The sequence below is a fragment of the Lolium perenne genome, chromosome 7 (genome assembly GCF_019359855.2).
Source record: "Lolium perenne isolate Kyuss_39 chromosome 7, Kyuss_2.0, whole genome shotgun sequence".
NCBI classification, from domain to species: domain Eukaryota; kingdom Viridiplantae; phylum Streptophyta; class Magnoliopsida; order Poales; family Poaceae; genus Lolium; species Lolium perenne.
The window spans coordinates 263,206,373-263,223,940 of record NC_067250.2 but is presented as its reverse complement, the minus strand read 5'-3'; the positions used below and the strand labels follow the sequence as shown (position 1 = coordinate 263,223,940).

Sequence of the window (17,568 nt, the reverse complement as noted above, 5' to 3'; positions counted from 1 at the left end):
CGGATCTTGTGAGCTGCCTAACATGATCAAGATCATCTATCTGTAATTCTATATGTTGCGTTTGTTGGGATCCGATGAATAGAGAATACTTATTATGTTGATTATCAAAGTTATATCTATGTGTTGTTTATGATCTTGCATGCTCTCCGTTACTAGTAGATGCTCTGGCCAAGTAGATGCTTTTAACTCCAAGAGGGAGTACTTATGCTCGATAGTGGGTTCATGCCTGCATTGACACCTGGGACAAGGATGTGAGAAAGTTCTAAGGTTGTGTTGTGCTGTTGCCACTAGGGATAAAACATTGATGCTATGTCTAAGGATGTAGTTGTTGATTACATTACGCATCATACTTAATGCAATTGTCTGTTGCTTTGCAACTTAATACTGGAGGGGGTTCGGATGATAACCTGAAGGTGGACTTTTTAGGCATAGATGCAGCTGGATGGCGGTCTATATACTTTGTCGTAATGCCCAATTAAATCTCACTATACTCATCATGATATGTATGTGCATGGTCATGCTCTCTTTATTTGTCAATTGCCCAACTGTAATTTGTTCACCCAACATGCTGTTTGTCTTATGGGAGAGACACCTCTAGTGAACTGTGGACCCCGGTCCAATTCTCTTTACTGAAATACAATCTACTGCAATACTTGTTCTACTGTTATCTGCAAACAATCATCTTCCACACAATACGGTTAATCCTTTGTTACAGCAAGCCGGTGAGATTGACAACCTCACTGTTTCGTTGGGGCAAAGTACTTTGGTTGTGTTGTGCAGGTTTCACGTTGGCGCCGGAATCCCTGGTGTTGCGCCGCACTACATCCCGCCGCCATCAACCTTCAACGTGCATCTTGGCTCCTACTGGTTCGATAAACCTTGGTTTCTTACTGAGGAAAACTTGCTGCTGTACGCATCACACCTTCCACTTGGGGTTCCCAACGAGCGTGTGCTTTACGCGTCATCAAGCTAAATTTCTGGCGCCGTTGCCGGGGAGATCAAGACACGCTGCAAGGGGAGTCTCCACTTCTCAATCTCTTTACTTTGTTTTTGTCTTGCTTAGTTTTATTTACTACTTTGTTTGCTGCACTAAATCAAAATACAAAAAAATTAGTTGCTAGTTTTACTTTGTTTGCTATCTTGTTTGCTATATCAAAAACACAAAAAAATTAGTTACTTGCATTTACTTTACTTGATTCATCATGTTTCCTTTTAATTTTACCACAAAAGACATACCGGTAGGACGTGGGTCTATAGTTGGGAGAAATAATATAGAAACATTCTTCAATCATGTTAGTACCATTGAAAATTTTGAAGATAGACACTTGGTAGACCTTGCGCCTACTTATGAAATCGCTGCCGCGCATTTAGTTCGCCTGTTGGAAACTAAATTTGTTAATCTTAATCCTATACTCCAACACATGTTTCTCACACTTGGTGATATGGAAGAAGGGGAAAAGAAAGATTTTGTTTTAGAAACCCTTCTTAGAGAATTTGGTGGTCTAGCAAGAGAAGCTAGAAAGGTCTTTGCTAAATTTAATATGCTTGGTTCGCATACTAATTGAAAGATCGAGATGTCGCCTAGAGGGGGGGGGGGGGGTGAATAGGCAATTACAAACTCTTGCGGATTTGTCTTGTATGAATGCGGAATTAAACTATCGTTTAGTTTACAAGCACAAACCCTAAATATGCTAAGCTCAACTAAGTGTAACAATAGCAACTAGAGCTAAGCAAGATAGGCACAAGATATATGTAGCACAAGTGATAGCAAGATATATGTACTTCAAGCACGATGGCTATCACAAGGAAAGAGAGCTCGGGTATAGAAATAACCGAGACACGCGGAGACGAGGATGTATTCCCGTGTTCCCTTGCTTTGCAACAAGGTACGTCACGTTTGGAGGAGTGGAGGTCCCACGAAGGATTCCCCGCGCCACGAAGGCTCACCCTATTCTCCGAACCACACCCACGAAGGATAATGGCCCTTTCCTTATGGTTAGCTTTTCCTCCGCTCCGGAGATGGCAAGCTCCACAACCACTTCACAAGCTCCACGAAGGAGAAGCCCGGGCCTCTTCACAATCTTCTTGAAGAGATCACCGGAGCACCAATCACCAAGCCAACTAGGAGGTCACCCTCCAAGAGTAACAAGCTCACGGTCTCTCACTCGAACAAATCGTGGTGGAGAGCTCAACACTATGCAATGATGCAAAGCAAGAACACCGGAGGTGTTCAAGTCCTTCACACTCAAATCCCACCAAAGCAACGAATGCTAGGATGAGATTGGAGAGGAATAACAAGGGGGAAAGTCAACCAAAGACTCCAAGATCTAGATCCCAAGAGATTCCCTCACTTAGAGAAGAAATGGTTTGGTGGAAGTGTAGATCTAGATCTCCTCTCTCAAATCCTCAAATATGAGCAAGAATGGTTGGAGGAATCAAGGGGGAGAGCAAGTTCTTCAAATAGCAACAATGGAGGTGAGAGAATGGGAAGAACTAGTTGCTCAAGGTGGAAGAAGGGCTATTTATAGTCTAGGGAGAAAAATAACCGTTGGGGAAAAAACCATGTGAAAAACGGATAAAAAACGAGCTAAAAAAGAGCCCAGCCGGTCAGCAGGCCGGCCGACCGGAGCCTGGGCCGGAGAGGCCGGTGGCCTGCCCGGTCGGACCGGCCCACCGACCGGGCGCCGCAGATAGCGCGCCGGGCGGCCGAATTCCTTCAGCCGCGCGGGGCAGCCAGGCCGCGTGCCGGCGGCGGCCCGGCAGCGCACGGCGGCGCGGAGCCAGGCCGCGCGGGGGAGCAGGCCACGCGAGTGGGCCGCGCGGGGCGGAGCGGGCCTCGCCGGGCGAGCAGGCCACGCCGCAGCGCGTGGGCGGCGCATAGGCGAGCGGGTCGCGCGCCCGGTTGGGCCGGGGCAGCGCCGGTAGGCCGGTTGCGGACCGGGCCCGAGGCCGGTCACAGGCCAAAATGCCCCTGGATCCCGGCTGGATGGCACCGGTGCCAGGGCCGGTCTTCGACCGGGTGGGCCGGCGGCTGGGCCGGTCCGGCCGGCTGCCCCATTCCCCTTTTTTTCTTTTATTCTTTTCTCCATTTCCTTTTTCCTTTTTCTTTAATAATTATTGCTCCCGAACCCCGAATGACATGAAACCAATTTTGTTGGAAAGGTAATGACGAATAGAACCCCAACAAAAACTGGAAATATGGAGACTCCTCACATAACATTTTTAGATGATTTTAGAGAGGGAGTCTCCCACCGTCAAGAAACGGTGAAGACGTCCAAACTCGAAAACGCAATAGAAGATGCATGCGGATTCCGTTTTCGATGAACTTGGGCTTGTTGTAAAGCTAGCAACAAGCACAAGAACCTCACACAGAGAAACACCAAGAAGCAATAAGGATATGCAAAGTATGCAAAGGATTGAGCTCCCTAAGACGATGTGATCAAGTTACTCAACCGAAAGCCCCTCTTAATAGTGCGGCTATCTATCCTATAATCCGGTCTTCCAACATCCACCTTGAGACCGGTAAAAGGAAAACCTAGCAAGGCCATACCTTTGCCTTGCGCATCCCGCTTGATCTTGATGATAACTCTTCAAGCTCTACACAAGCCGGAATGCCTCACTTGATCAATGTTGCTTCGTGAAGACTCACAAATACTCCCCCATACACTATGATGGGAAAGCTCCATTGATGCACATCTTCACATGTCCATTATCACCAAATGGACGGCAAGCTTCAAGCATGTGATCCACTTGAGATGCTCATCTTGAACTTTCCCAACTCAATCCTTGTATCTTCTCATACTCACATAAGATAGAGCATGGCTAATATTGAGTTCCACATAAGAACTCCATCTTCATTTCTTCTTCTTGATCATATCACATATGTATCTTCATACCGATGATCTTGATGCCAATACACAAGATATACCTTTATCTTCATGGCATCCATACTTGAATCCAACACATGGAGTACAAGTAGTACCTATGGAATATTCCTTCATATAAACTTCAATGAAAACATTAGTCCATAGGGGTTGTCATTAATTACCAAAACCACACATAGGGGCAATGTACCCTTACACTAATTTTGTTAGTCTCCTTGAAAAGATGGACATGGATAGAATAAGATACACTAATAATATTGATGATGGTGGGGAGATCAAAGCACCAATACCATGTAAACTCTTAGCTATGAATGATGCACTAGAAAATAACTATGCTTGGCTTGTTCCTGAAAATTTGTTTGATGAGAGTAGCACGCCTAAGACTAATGAAAAAGGAGATGATAAAACTTATGTATCTAATATATTATGCCTGGTCGAGAAAACTCCGCACCCCGCCGAGGACACTTCGTCTCTCGATAATACTTGATGCACACTTTCTGCGCCTAGCTGAAAGGCGTTAAAGAAAAGCGCTTATGGGAGACAACCCATGTTTTTACCTACAGTACTTTGTTTTTATTTTGTGTCTTGGAAGTTGTTTACTACTGTAGCAACCTCTCCTTATCTTACTTTTGTGTTTTGTTGTGCCAAGTAAAGCCGTTGATAGAAAAGTAAGTACTAGATTTGGATTACTGCGCAGTTCCAGATTTCTTTGCTGTCACGAATCTGGGTCCACCTCCCGGTAGGTAGCTCAGAAAATTAAGCCAATTTACGTGCATGATCCTCAGATATGTACGCAACTTTCATTCAATTTGAGCATTTTCATTTGAGCAAGTCTGGTGCCATTTTAAAATTCGTCAATACGAACTATTCTGTTTTGACAGATTCTGCCTTTTATTTCGCATTGCCTCTTTTGCTATGATGGATGAATTTCTTTGATCCACTAATGTCCAGTAGCATTATGCAATGTCCAGAAGTGTTAAGAATGATTGTGTCACCTCTGAATATGTTAATTTTTATTGTGCACTAACCCTCTAATAAGTTGTTTCGAGTTTGGTGTGGAGGAAGTTTTCAAGGATCAAGAGAGGAGTATGATGCAACATGATCAAGGAGAGTGAAAGCTCTAAGCTTGGGGATGCCCCGGTGGTTCACCCCTGCATATTCTAAGAAGACTCAAGCGTCTAAGCTTGGGGATGCCCAAGGCATCCCCTTCTTCATCGACAACATTATCGTGTTCCTCCCCGAAACTATATTTTTATTCCATCACATCTTATGTGCTTTTCTTGGAGCGTCGGTTTGTTTTTGTTTTTGTTTTGTTTGAATAAAATGGATCCTAGCATTCACTTTATGGGAGAGAGACACGCTCCGCTGTAGCATATGGACAAGTATGTCCTTAGTTTCTACTCATAGTATTCATGGCGAAGTTTCTCCTTCGTTAAATTGTTATATGGTTGGAATTGGAAAATGATACATGTAGTAATTGCTATTAATGTCTTGGGTAATGTGATACTTGGCAATTGTTGTGCTCATGATTAAGCTCTTGCATCATATGCTTTGCACTCATTAATGAAGAAATACATAGAGCATGCTAAAATTTGGTTTGCATATTTGGTTTCTCTAAGGTCTAGATAATTTCTAGTATTGAGTTTGAACAACAAGGAAGACGGTGTAGAGTCTTATAATGTTTACAATATGTCTTTTATGTGAGTTTTGCTGCACCGGTTCATCCATGTGTTTGTTTCAAATAAGCCTTGCTAGCCTAAACCTTGTATCGAGAGGGAATACTTCTCATGCATCCAAAATACTTGAGCCAACCACTATGTCATTTGTATCCACTATACCTACCTACTACATGGTATTTTCCGCCATTCCAAAGTAAATTGCTTGAGTGCTACCTTTAAAATTCCATCATTCACCTTTGCAATATATAGCTCATGGGACAAATAGCTTAAAAACTATTGTGGTATTGAATATGTAATTATGCACTTTATCTCTTATTAAGTTGCTTGTTGTGCGATAACCATGTTCACTGGGGACGCCATCAACTATTCATTGTTGAATTTCATGTGAGTTGCTATGCATGTCCGTCTTGTCTGAAGTAAGAGAGATCTACCACCTTATGGTTAAGCATGCATATTGTTAGAGAAGAGCATTGGGCCGCTAATAAAGCCATGATCCATGGTGGAAGTTTCAGTTTTGGACATATATCCTCAATCTCAAATGAGAAAATTATTAATTGTTGTTACATGCTTATGCATAAAAGAGGAGTCCATTATCTGTTGTCTATGTTGTCCCGGTATGGATGTCTAAGTTGAAGAATAATCAATAGCGAGAAATCCAATGCGAGCTTTCTCCTTAGACCTTTGTACAGGCGGCATAGAGGTACCCCTTTGTGACACTTGGTCAAAACATGTGCATTGTGATGATCCGGTAGTCCAAGCTAATTAGGACAAGGTGCGGGCACTATTAGTACACTATGCATGAGGCTTGCAACTTGTAAGATATAATTTACATGATATATATGCTTTATTACTACCGTTGACAAAGTTGTTTCATGTTTTCAAAATCAAAGCTCTAGCACAAATATAGCAATCGATGCTTTTCCTCTATGGAAGACCATTCTTTTACTTTCAATGTTGAGTCAGTTCACCTATTTCTCTCCATCTCAAGAAGCAAACACTTGTGTGAACTGTGCATTGATTCCTGCATACTTGCTTATTGCACTTATTATATTACTCTATGTTGACAATATCCATGAGATATACATGTTATGAGTTGAAAGCAACCGCTGAAACTTAATCTTCTTTTGTGTTGCTTCAATGCCTTTACTTTGAATTATTGCTTTATGAGTTAACTCTTATGCGAGACTTATTGATGCTTGTCTTGAAGTGCTATTCATGAAAAGTCTTTGCTATATGATTCACTTGTTTACTCATGTCATATACATTGTTTTGATCGCTGCATTCACTACATATGCTTTACAAATAGTATGATCAAGATTATGATGGCATGTCACTCCAGAAATTATCCGTGTTATCGTTTTACCTGCTCGGGACGAGCAGAACTAAGCTTGGGGATGCTGATACGTCTCTGACGTATCGATAATTTCTTATGTTCCATGCCACATTATTGATGTTATCTACATGTTTTATGCACACTTTATGTCATATTCGTGTATTTTCTGGAACTAACCTATTAACAAGATGCCGAAGTGCCGATTCTTGTCTGCTGTTTTTGGTTTCAGAAATCCTAGTAAGGAAATATTCTCGGAATTGGACGAAATCAACGCCCAGGGGCCTATTTTTCCACGAAGCTTCCAGAAGTCCGAAGACGAAACGAAGAGGGGCCACGAGGCAGCCAGAGCATAGGGCGGCGCGGCCCCTGCCCTGGCCGCGCCGGCCTATGGTCTGGGCCCCTCGTGCCGCCTCTTGACCTACCCTTCCGCCTACTTAAAGCCTCCATGACGAAACCCCCAGTACCGAGAGCCACGATACGGAAAACCTTCCAGAGACGCCGCCAACGCCGATCCCATCTCGGGGGATCCAGGAGATCGCCTCCGGCACCCTGCCGGAGAGGGGAATCATCTCCCGGAGGACTCTACGCCGCCATGGTCGCCTCCGGAATGATGTGTGAGTAGTCTACCCCTGGACTATGGGTCCATAGCAGTAGCTAGATGGTTGTCTTCTCCCCATTGTGCTATCATTGTCGGATCTTGTGAGCTGCCTAACATGATCAAGATCATCTATCTGTAATTCTATATGTTGCATTTGTTGGGATCCGATGAATAGAGAATACTTGTTATGTTGATTATCAAAGTTATATCTATGTGTTGTTTATGATCTTGCATGCTCTCCGTTACTAGTAGATGCTCTGGCCAAGTAGATGCTTTTAACTCCAAGAGGGAGTACTTATGCTCGATAGTGGGTTCATGCCTGCATTGACACCGGGACAAAGGATGAGAAAGTTCTAAGGTTGTGTTGTGCTGTTGCCACTAGGGATAAAACATTGATGCTATGTCTAAGGATGTAGTTGTTGATTACATTACGCACCATACTTAATGCAATTGTCTGTTGCTTTGCAACTTAATAATGGAGGGGGTTCGGATGATAACCTAAAGGTGGACTTTTTAGGCATAGATGCAGTTGGATGGCGGTCTATGTACTTTGTCGTAATGCCCAATTAAATCTCACTATACTCATCATGATATGTATGTGCATGGTCATGCTCTCTTTATTTGTCAATTGCCCAACTGTAATTTGTTCACCCAACATGCTGTTTGTCTTATGGGAGAGACACCTCTAGTGAACTGTGGACCCCGGTCCAATTCTCTTTACTGAAATACAATCTACTGCAATACTTGTTCTACTGTTTTCTGCAAACAATCATCTTCCACACAATACGGTTAATCCTTTGTTACAGCAAGCCGGTGAGATTGACAACCTCACTGTTTCGTTGGGGCAAAGTACTTTGGTTGTGTTGTGCAGGTTCCACGTTGGCGCCGGAATCCCTGGTGTTGCGCCGCACTACATCCCGCCGCCATCAACCTTCAACGTGCTTCTTGGCTCCTACTAGTTCGATAAACCTTGGTTTCTTACTGAGGGAAACTTGCTGCTGTACGCATCACACCTTCCACTTGGGGTTCCCAACGAGCGTGTGCTTTACGCGTCATCAGTGACCGAGCGGAAAGTTGGACACAGGTAAGTAATTTGACTATTGATTAAGCGTAGTTAGAGATTAAGTGTAGTTAGAAACTAGACTAGTTAAATAAATGAAATACTAGAAATTCTGAAAAAATAGAAAAAAAAGGAGCGAAAAATAATTGGACATAACCAAATGGATAAAAAAAAATAACGAAATAACCTTTAGTCCCGGTTGGTGTTACAAACCCGGACTAAAGGTTATTTTTCTCGACGCGCGGCAGCAGCCCACGTGGCGGGACCATTAGGCCCGGTTTGTTTTACAACCGGGACTAAAAGGGAGGACCTTTAGTCCCGCCTAATTGGTCCCGGTTTGGAAACCGGGAATAAAGGCCCAAACGAACCGGGATTACAGGCCCGTTTTCCACTAGTGGTAGAACGCCTCCATGGCGGCGATGTCTTCGGGAAATTGGCGCGCACACTCGAGGCGGAGGCGCTCGTCGCTCTCGGCGATGAGGAGGCGCTGCTCTAGCTCCCGTTGGCGCCGCTGCTGCTCACGCGTAATTACCGGCGACGGCGACGCCAGCTGCTCCGCCTGCTCCCGCGTCCAGACGTCGTGGAAATTCATCTGCCGGCGGGAGTGGTCGAGGCACCAGGCGACGGCGTCGTAGGCTTGCGCCGCCTCGTGCGCGGTGTCGAACGTCCCGAGACGGATCCGCTCCTCGCCGGAGCGGATCTCCGGGTCGAAGCGGCCGCTTGGCCGCGCGCGAACGCCACGGTAGCCGGAAGCGGAGCGGCGGCGCGAAGGAATCTTGCCGGAGCCGGAGGTGGAGTGTCGGCGTGGGAGGCAGAGCAGTGGGGCGAGAGAGAGAGGCAGAGGCGGAGCGACGCGCGGAAATTTCAGGCGGTTGGCGTATGCGCGAGTCGCGTTTATAGAGCGCGCAACAGTCGACGTGGCAAGTTTCCCGCGCGGGATAGCGCAAAACCGCTGGCGCGGTAAACTTTTTAGCGCAAGCGTTTTTCGCGCGTCCGCTGGAGGTTCGCGCGGGCGCTCGCGCGCGCCAAACTAACGGTTCTTTTTTGCCGCGCGCCTTTTACAACGTCTGTTGGAGATGCTCTTACATATGGTTGTGTTGGTAATTCACTCCTGATACTACACTAGGAACCGTTTCGTTGCCTTTTCCAACTTAGACATTTATTTGCTTGCACTATGGAGTTAAGGGCTAAGACTAGTCGTAGTGGGAAGTAACATAGAGTAGTAACATGCACATGTTACTACTCTATGTTACTACCTTCATAGTGGTTAGTAACATCAAAGTAATATCATATATGTCTTCATTAATTAGCTTATAGACTCATTGTATCTTGAGAAGTGTGATGTTACAGTAACTAGCTATGTTACTCCATCCTCCTCTCTCCTCATTAACTCACTGCCACATAAGCAAATTTGCTGAGTTGGATACTTAGTTACTAGTGAAGTTACTCCCACTATGAGTAGTCTAATTATGTGTTCATTGATACATCGTACCTACTTAGCTGGCATAGCGATATCCATAGTACCTACTCTTTCCCTCACTTCTATCCATCGTGTATAAATGTCCTAGTGCGGAGAAGGTGAGTGACTAATGTTTTGTACAACCACTATATTGTTCTGGGATGCACTCAAGTTTTATTGTCCATGTTTCCGTGAGAATGGGAGGTGTTAGGAAGAAGATATCATCTCTGGGCTGCCTTTTCAGTCCTTTGGCATGGTTGCTACTTGCTAGAGATAGAGGGTGTGCGCTTTGTCTAGAACCGTGGAGGGTTGGGTTGTCATGCAGATGTTTAGATCATGCGGGACAATGAGGCTGGCCTCTCGCAGTGACAGCTGTACATTTTCTTCACTCGTGGCTACACCTGCCTGGCTCTTCAAGTTAACTACCCCACAGTGGCGGAGCCAGCAGGGAGGAAGGGTGGGGCGGGTCCCACCCTAAGATTTGGCCCAACCCATATTTATTCTATAGAAAATGGGAAGAAAAATAAAAAGCCCAACCCAAATAGGCCTGGCCAACCCTAGCAAAATGGGCTAGATTCGCCACTGCTACCCCAAGATGGCAGCGCTGAACGGGAGCGAGTTGCGGATCAAACTTCCTCCACTATCTGCTATAGTGTGACCTCGATGGCTACTTCTTAAGAAGCTGTGGGCTTGCTTCCAGGTCTAGTTTGTCTAATTATTTAGTTTGAATATTTGTTGCAGCTTAGATTATTGTTGTATTGTGTGGTCTTGAAACGGCAATAATTTTGATTTGTGTTACTGATATTCAGTTATTTGATAACTTACCTGTTATTGGCCGCAGCTCGCGCTGCATGAAAAAAACGTATTTCGGCTAATTTTAAATTTCTTGACAAACATGACTAAATGCATTTTCTTGGAATAGTGGAGTTTATTCATGCTCGGCCGATATATTATTTGCATCAATGGCTGGCCCATAGAAAGAAATTTGTACTGTTCTTACTACTACTGCAAGAAATAATTAAATACTATCGCTCGTCCTGGGCCGCACAGTAACACGTCCCAACGACCAAACACCGGTAGACCAAGTCCGCACCTACTCCTTTCACACGGCTCGCCGCTATCCAAGCAGAAAACGCTTAACGAACGGCAGTCCATGCGCTCTGTCCACCCAACGTGCGGCGCGCCTACCCGACCGGAGTCCAGCTCGGTCACCTTCCGCGCACGATGGACCTCGGTCGGTCGCTTGCCTGCACGCACGCAGATCGAGAAAAGTGTAAAAGAGAGACCCGCACGCCAATCAGTCCATACCCACGATAGATGAATATACGCAAAGGGCAACCAGGGCCCACGGTGCCTGTGGCTGTGTGGGGGTGGGACACCGTCAAAGTGCTCGATGTCGCTGGAAGAAAAAAGGAAAAAGGACACAGCACATTTTCGAGACGCCCCCTACAAGTCCTCATATTTGTTCTGAGACGCTTTTTTTTCTGTGTGTAGAAACTGCTGTACCCTCTGATCCATATAACTCGTGGCTGATTCACATGTCCAGATACGTTTAGGTCTCTCTTCATTCGTTTTAGAAATAAATAATAATAGGCTTGAGGTAGTACTTTTTTTAAAATATGGGGCAAAGCATTGCCCTTTCTATTAATTATAAGATGGATTTTAGCAACAAATTAATAGTGCATTATTACAGTATTAAAACGTTGATCAACGGGAAAACTATCCCTCACTTGGCTATACGTTGTTAGATAGGTAAGACTCTCTATGAATGAACGTTAGGATGATAATTCGGTTTAAAGTTCACCCATCCCAGCGAAATTGACGTTAAGTGAGGATTCGAAACTCGAATGGGCTGGCTACACATTCGCTAGCCCTGTCCCTCAGTTAGCACTCAATTCTCGCATGACAATATTATTATAAAAACAAGGCTCTACTCTCCTGGCATATAACTCGTGGCTGATTCACATGTCTAGATACATTTTTGTATCCGTTCATTCGTTTTTGAAATAAGTAAATAAATAATATAGGTTGGAGAGAGTACTTTCTTTAACAGATGGGCTAAAGCATTGCCCATTCTATTAATTAATATAAATTGTTAGCAACAAATTAAAAGTGCATTATTACAACATTGAAAATGGTGACCAACGGAGAAATGATTCCTCCCTTAGCTATAAGTTGTTAGGTAAGATGAGATTCTCTCTCTGGATAGACGCAAGGATTGATAATCCGTTTTAAATTCCGCACCTCCCAGCGAATACCGCTAGGTGAGAATTCAAACTCTGGCCTTGCCAGTCAGTGAGCACTTAGTTCTCGCATTATTACGGTATTATTACAACAACAACAAGGCTCTACTCTCCCAGTATTAATCCACTCATACTTCTTGCTATAACGATAACCCAAAGTTTCACCTCTTACTCAATCTTTGCAAGTATAACCGATGATAGATCTAGTGTGCTTGTTGCTGAAGACAAGAGCATTGCGCTCGTTCCAAAGCTCCCAAAAGATGATGATGATGATAAGAGAAGCTAGGTCCTTTTGCTTCGTCATGGTTTTGCTTACATTGTGTGTAGTTGATCATAAAAGACCGGTTCTCTCGCCGGTTATGAATGGTTGCCATGGTATTTGTTATTACTTACACGCGCTAACATTTGACTCGACTTCTTTGCTTATTTGATTCAAATAATTTTCAAACAAAACGTATTCAGAATAATTTACAAATGGATTGTTTTACTTGCTATATGTTGTTTAAGAGCTTCTTTGCACTATATTCATAGAAATTTTCTACTAACTTAAAGACTTTTGAGATATTATTTTCGTCATACGGCACAATCACACATTTTTCGTGGCACTGCATAATACAGTATTTTCCCAATTAATGTGTTTGTGGAATCATAGAAGTTAAAAAGGACCTTGCCATAACATGTACTACTTTTATATACTAGCTTTATATGCGTGACCATCGTACCAATTTGGAATCTGTAAACTACCATGTCATCTTGGCATGCTTTTTTCATGTTCTTAGAAAGATTTAAAACAAGGATTCCAAAACTTAGTGCTTATCATTTTCCAACCAATGGTGGAACTTAGTTTGAATTTAACACGAAACTGGCATAATATTTTGAGAAAAAAACAGTTCAGTATCCACCATTGGTTTTGTCAAATTTTGAACCAGGTTATTTCTAATAAACATTTACTCTTTTTTGCTTGCACAGATAAGCATTTAGATTACTTGGATCTCGGCTGGCTGCTGCTCACCGAGGCTCAGAAGAAGACAATGTAGATAGAGGTGGCACGACACTCAACACCAGCCCATATTCACATATTCCAAACAGACCAAGGTTCCCATTGCAAAAGCAGCAAGCATAGCGAGGCTTTTGCGTCTCGGCCGCCTCCGCTCCACTCCACTCCACGCCACTCTCTCTGACCTCTGTCTCTCCACCCTGCTCCTCCTTTGATTTTTAGCTAGCAAGAAAAACCCTGCCGCAGAAATTTGCTGTCTTCCACCACCACCACCACCGCCGCCGAAGCCTCCAGGTCCTCCTCCGGCCCTCCCCACGAACCGCTGAAATTATTAGCCCCCTTTCTACATTGCTGGGAAAGAATATCTGAGTCTTGCCTTTGCGCCTTCCAGTTTGATCTGCTCCCTCTTGCCTCGCCGTGCTCTACATCTGCCGCCGCCGCTGTACATTACCGCCGTCGCCGCCGCCCCGCACGCGTCGCCCCTACCGCCGTTCTTCCTCCCCGGCCGCAGTCTTTGGCCGGTCGTTTTCAGGTACGAGGTCGTTTTTATATCCAGATTTCAGGTGCGCCCCTGCACAACCGGCACGCCATCTAGATCCGCACCTGATTGATACTATTTTCATTATTTTTTTGTTCTTTTGGTTCCATTTTGTATCTGCGGTGTAGATCTATTTTCCTTTCCTTCATTGATTTTTTTTAAATGCACTGTTCTAGTTCTCCTTGGACTGGTAGGTAAGCATTCTTCATGTTCCGAAATCAAAGCCAGGCAAGCTGTTCTTCATGCCAAGAACTGACATGCAGTTCGCAGCGTTTTCTGGAGTGGAGCTGCCGCAGCTTGTAGAATAGGGCTAGCAGATAACTACTGTTTTGCTGCATGTCATGTTTCACGGATTTATGATAATATCCTCAATTCAGTTGGTATACTTGTTGCAGATACTATTTTCCAAGAATGGTGATGTAGATGCTCATCCCCAATGGGCGAGATGAAGGAATGTTCAGTAGAATGTTCAGTCGAAAGCAATCTTACCTGAATTGTTGATTGCAAAGGTACCAACCCCCTCTTCTTTGTTTACACCAGCCAGTGGTTTTGTTCCTTGCAACTCCTATTTAAAGCATGTGCCTATTTTTTATTTATTTTGCAGCTATTCTGGTGTATCAATTGCTGTTGGCTCTACCCGTTTCCTTTCCCAAACCTGACTAGTAGTTGCTTGGTTGAAGACTGTCATTCAAGATGATGCAGAGGCCGTTCCGTCCGGAGGAGTACTCCTTGAAGGAGACGACTCCTCACCTTGGTGGGACAGCTATGGGTGACAAGCACACCACCACATATGACCTGGTTGAGCAGATGCAGTACCTTTATGTTCGAGTGGTGAAAGCGAAGGAACTTCCAAGCAAGGACATCACTGGAAGCTGTGACCCATATGTTGAGGTGAAGCTTGGGAATTATAAGGGCACAACTCGGCACTTTGAGAAGAAGTCCAATCCTGAGTGGAACCAGGTGTTTGCCTTCTCAAAGGAGCGCATCCAGGCATCTGTAGTGGAGATCATTGTCAAGGATAAAGACTTCGTTAAGGATGACTACATTGGACGGGTTCTGTTTGACCTGAATGAGGTCCCAAAGCGAGTGCCGCCTGACAGCCCGTTGGCTCCACAGTGGTATCGCTTGGAAGAACGGAATGGGCACAAGGTGAAGGGAGAGTTGATGTTGGCTGTTTGGATGGGTACTCAAGCAGATGAGGCATTTCCTGAAGCATGGCACTCTGATGCAGCGTCAATCCCTGGTGATGGCCTAGCAAGCATCAGATCAAAAGTTTATCTTACTCCAAAGCTTTGGTATCTGCGTGTCAATGTGATTGAAGCGCAAGATCTTATACCAAATGACAAGACCAGGTTCCCTGAGGTTTATGTCAAAGCAATGCTAGGAAACCAAGCTCTTAGAACTCGGGTGTCACCAAGCAGGACTCTGAACCCAATGTGGAATGAGGACTTGATGTTTGTTGCAGCTGAGCCATTCGAGGAGCACCTGATTTTGAGTGTAGAAGACAGGATTGCCCCAGGGAAGGATGATGTAATTGGGAGAACTGTCATTTCGCTGCAGCATGTACCTCGGAGGATGGATTACAAAATGCTGAATAGCCAATGGTATAATCTTGAGAAACATATTATTGTGGATGGCGAGCAGAAGAAGGAGACCAAGTTCTCAAGCAGGATCCATTTAAGAGTTTGTCTTGAAGGTGGATATCATGTCTTGGATGAATCGACACATTACAGCAGTGATCTAAGGCCAACTGCAAAACAGCTGTGGAAGCAGAACATTGGGGTCCTTGAGCTGGGTATCTTGACAGCACAGGGTCTGTTACCTATGAAGACGAAGGATGGGCGTGGCACAACTGACCCTTACTGTGTTGCCAAGTATGGGCAGAAATGGGTACGCACAAGGACTATCATTGATAGTTTCACTCCCAAGTGGAATGAACAATACACTTGGGAGGTGCACGATCCATGCACCGTCATCACTATTGGAGTTTTTGACAATTGCCACTTGAATGGTGGGGAAAAGGCTAATGGTGCACGGGATACCAGAATCGGGAAGGTCCGCATCCGCCTCTCAACGCTGGAAACTGATCGAGTGTATACTCACTCATATCCTCTCATTGTCTTGACACCTGGTGGCGTTAAGAAAATGGGTGAGGTACAGCTTGCTGTCCGGTTCACATGCTCATCACTGATCAACATGATGCATCTGTATTCACAGCCATTGCTGCCCAAGATGCACTACATACACCCATTGTCCGTGATTCAGGTCGACAACCTAAGGCGCCAAGCCACCAACATTGTCTCAACAAGGCTGAGCCGTGCAGAACCGCCTCTGCGGAAAGAAATTGTGGAGTACATGCTGGATGTGGATTCTCACATGTGGAGCATGAGAAAGAGCAAGGCAAACTTCTTCCGTATCATGGGTGTGTTGAGCCCTCTGATTGCGGTGGCTAGATGGTTCGATCAAATCTGCCACTGGAGGAATCCACTGACGACTATACTGATCCACATCCTCTTTGTGATCTTGGTCTTATATCCTGAGCTGATACTGCCTACAATCTTTCTCTACCTGTTCCTGATTGGAGTGTGGTATTACCGGTGGCGTCCGAGGCAGCCTCCGCACATGGACACTCGCCTCTCACATGCGGAGACCGCCCATCCTGATGAGCTTGATGAAGAGTTTGATACCTTCCCTACATGTCGTGCGCCTGACATAGTAAGGATGCGGTATGACCGCCTCAGGAGCGTCGCTGGGAGGATCCAGACTGTTGTTGGTGATCTCGCAACACAGGGAGAAAGGCTGCAGTCTCTGCTGAGCTGGAGAGACCCGAGAGCCACAGCACTGTTCGTGACCTTCTGCTTCATTGCTGCAATCGTCCTGTACGTCACACCGTTCCGTGTCGTGGTGTTCCTTGCAGGCCTGTACACCCTGAGACACCCAAGGTTCCGCCACAGGATGCCGTCTGTCCCTCTGAACTTCTTCAGGAGACTGCCAGCGAGGACTGATAGTATGCTGTAAGGTGCAGCCGTATCTTTGCTCTGCGGTCTGATGCCTTCTTCATTTCGGTGCATCTATGCTGGGCATGTACTAGTTGCAGCTCGGATGACGATGAGCTCGAAGCTCATCTGCCCCTCAAAAAGATGAACTGCTACCTATGTCGTTTTTCGTAGTTATTCAGTTGCATGGCTGTATGGCCTCGGACCATTTTAAACCTTCCTGTTAATGGCTGAAACTTATGATGTGTGACTAGTTATTATGCATGTATGCATTGTCTTTTAGCACTTGTGAACCTGCATTTCCTGTTATCTGCTACAGCACTGCTCAAATTGCAAGAGTTATCACTGCCCGAATGTTTTTCCTCACTTGATGAACTGTCGCAACATTTCCTTGGGACACCGGAATGATTAGCTGCTGAGCGATCGAAATCCTGAACTGAAAATCCATGAACAATTTGCTGTCATTTAACCTGATTTGGGATACTGTAACTCTGTAACAAAAAAACTCAATCTTGCAGGTTACCCGTCCCTGAGCAACGCCTTGATCCTTTCCTGGTACAACTGGAGTACTGGGGCATGATGTGTGGCTTATGCGTGCGTGGTGCCTGAAGAGAATTGTTTCTTTTTTAACAAACTCTTACCAGCTTCTGTTGTGCTCTTCGTATATGCAGTTCTCAACTGAAGAGAATTTCTGAATTGCACACAGTAAATTATGTCACACACGGAAACTTGAGAAGCTCAGGAAAATAAAGAAAAATACCTGGCAGTTCTCCCCTCCCAG

The 17,568-nt window shown here is 45.0% G+C and overlaps 1 protein-coding gene across 2 annotated transcripts; it reads left to right on the top strand.

Annotated features, from left to right (window-relative positions):
- Positions 1-13,367: 13,367 nt before the first annotated feature.
- On the top strand, positions 13,368-17,074 carry LOC127312967 (FT-interacting protein 7). 2 transcript variants are annotated; one of them, XM_051343516.1, is made up of 4 exons: positions 13,368-13,547; positions 13,645-13,785; positions 14,187-14,300; positions 14,396-17,074. In XM_051343516.1, exon 4 carries the CDS (start codon positions 14,485-14,487, stop codon positions 16,807-16,809), a length of 2,325 nt encoding a protein of 774 aa, XP_051199476.1. In that variant the 5' UTR covers positions 13,368-13,547; positions 13,645-13,785; positions 14,187-14,300; positions 14,396-14,484; the 3' UTR covers positions 16,810-17,074. The 2 variants fall into 2 exon arrangements, with proteins under 2 accessions (XP_051199476.1, XP_051199475.1); XM_051343515.1 differs by having other exon boundaries at positions 13,368-13,785.
- Positions 17,075-17,568: the final 494 nt, after the last annotated feature.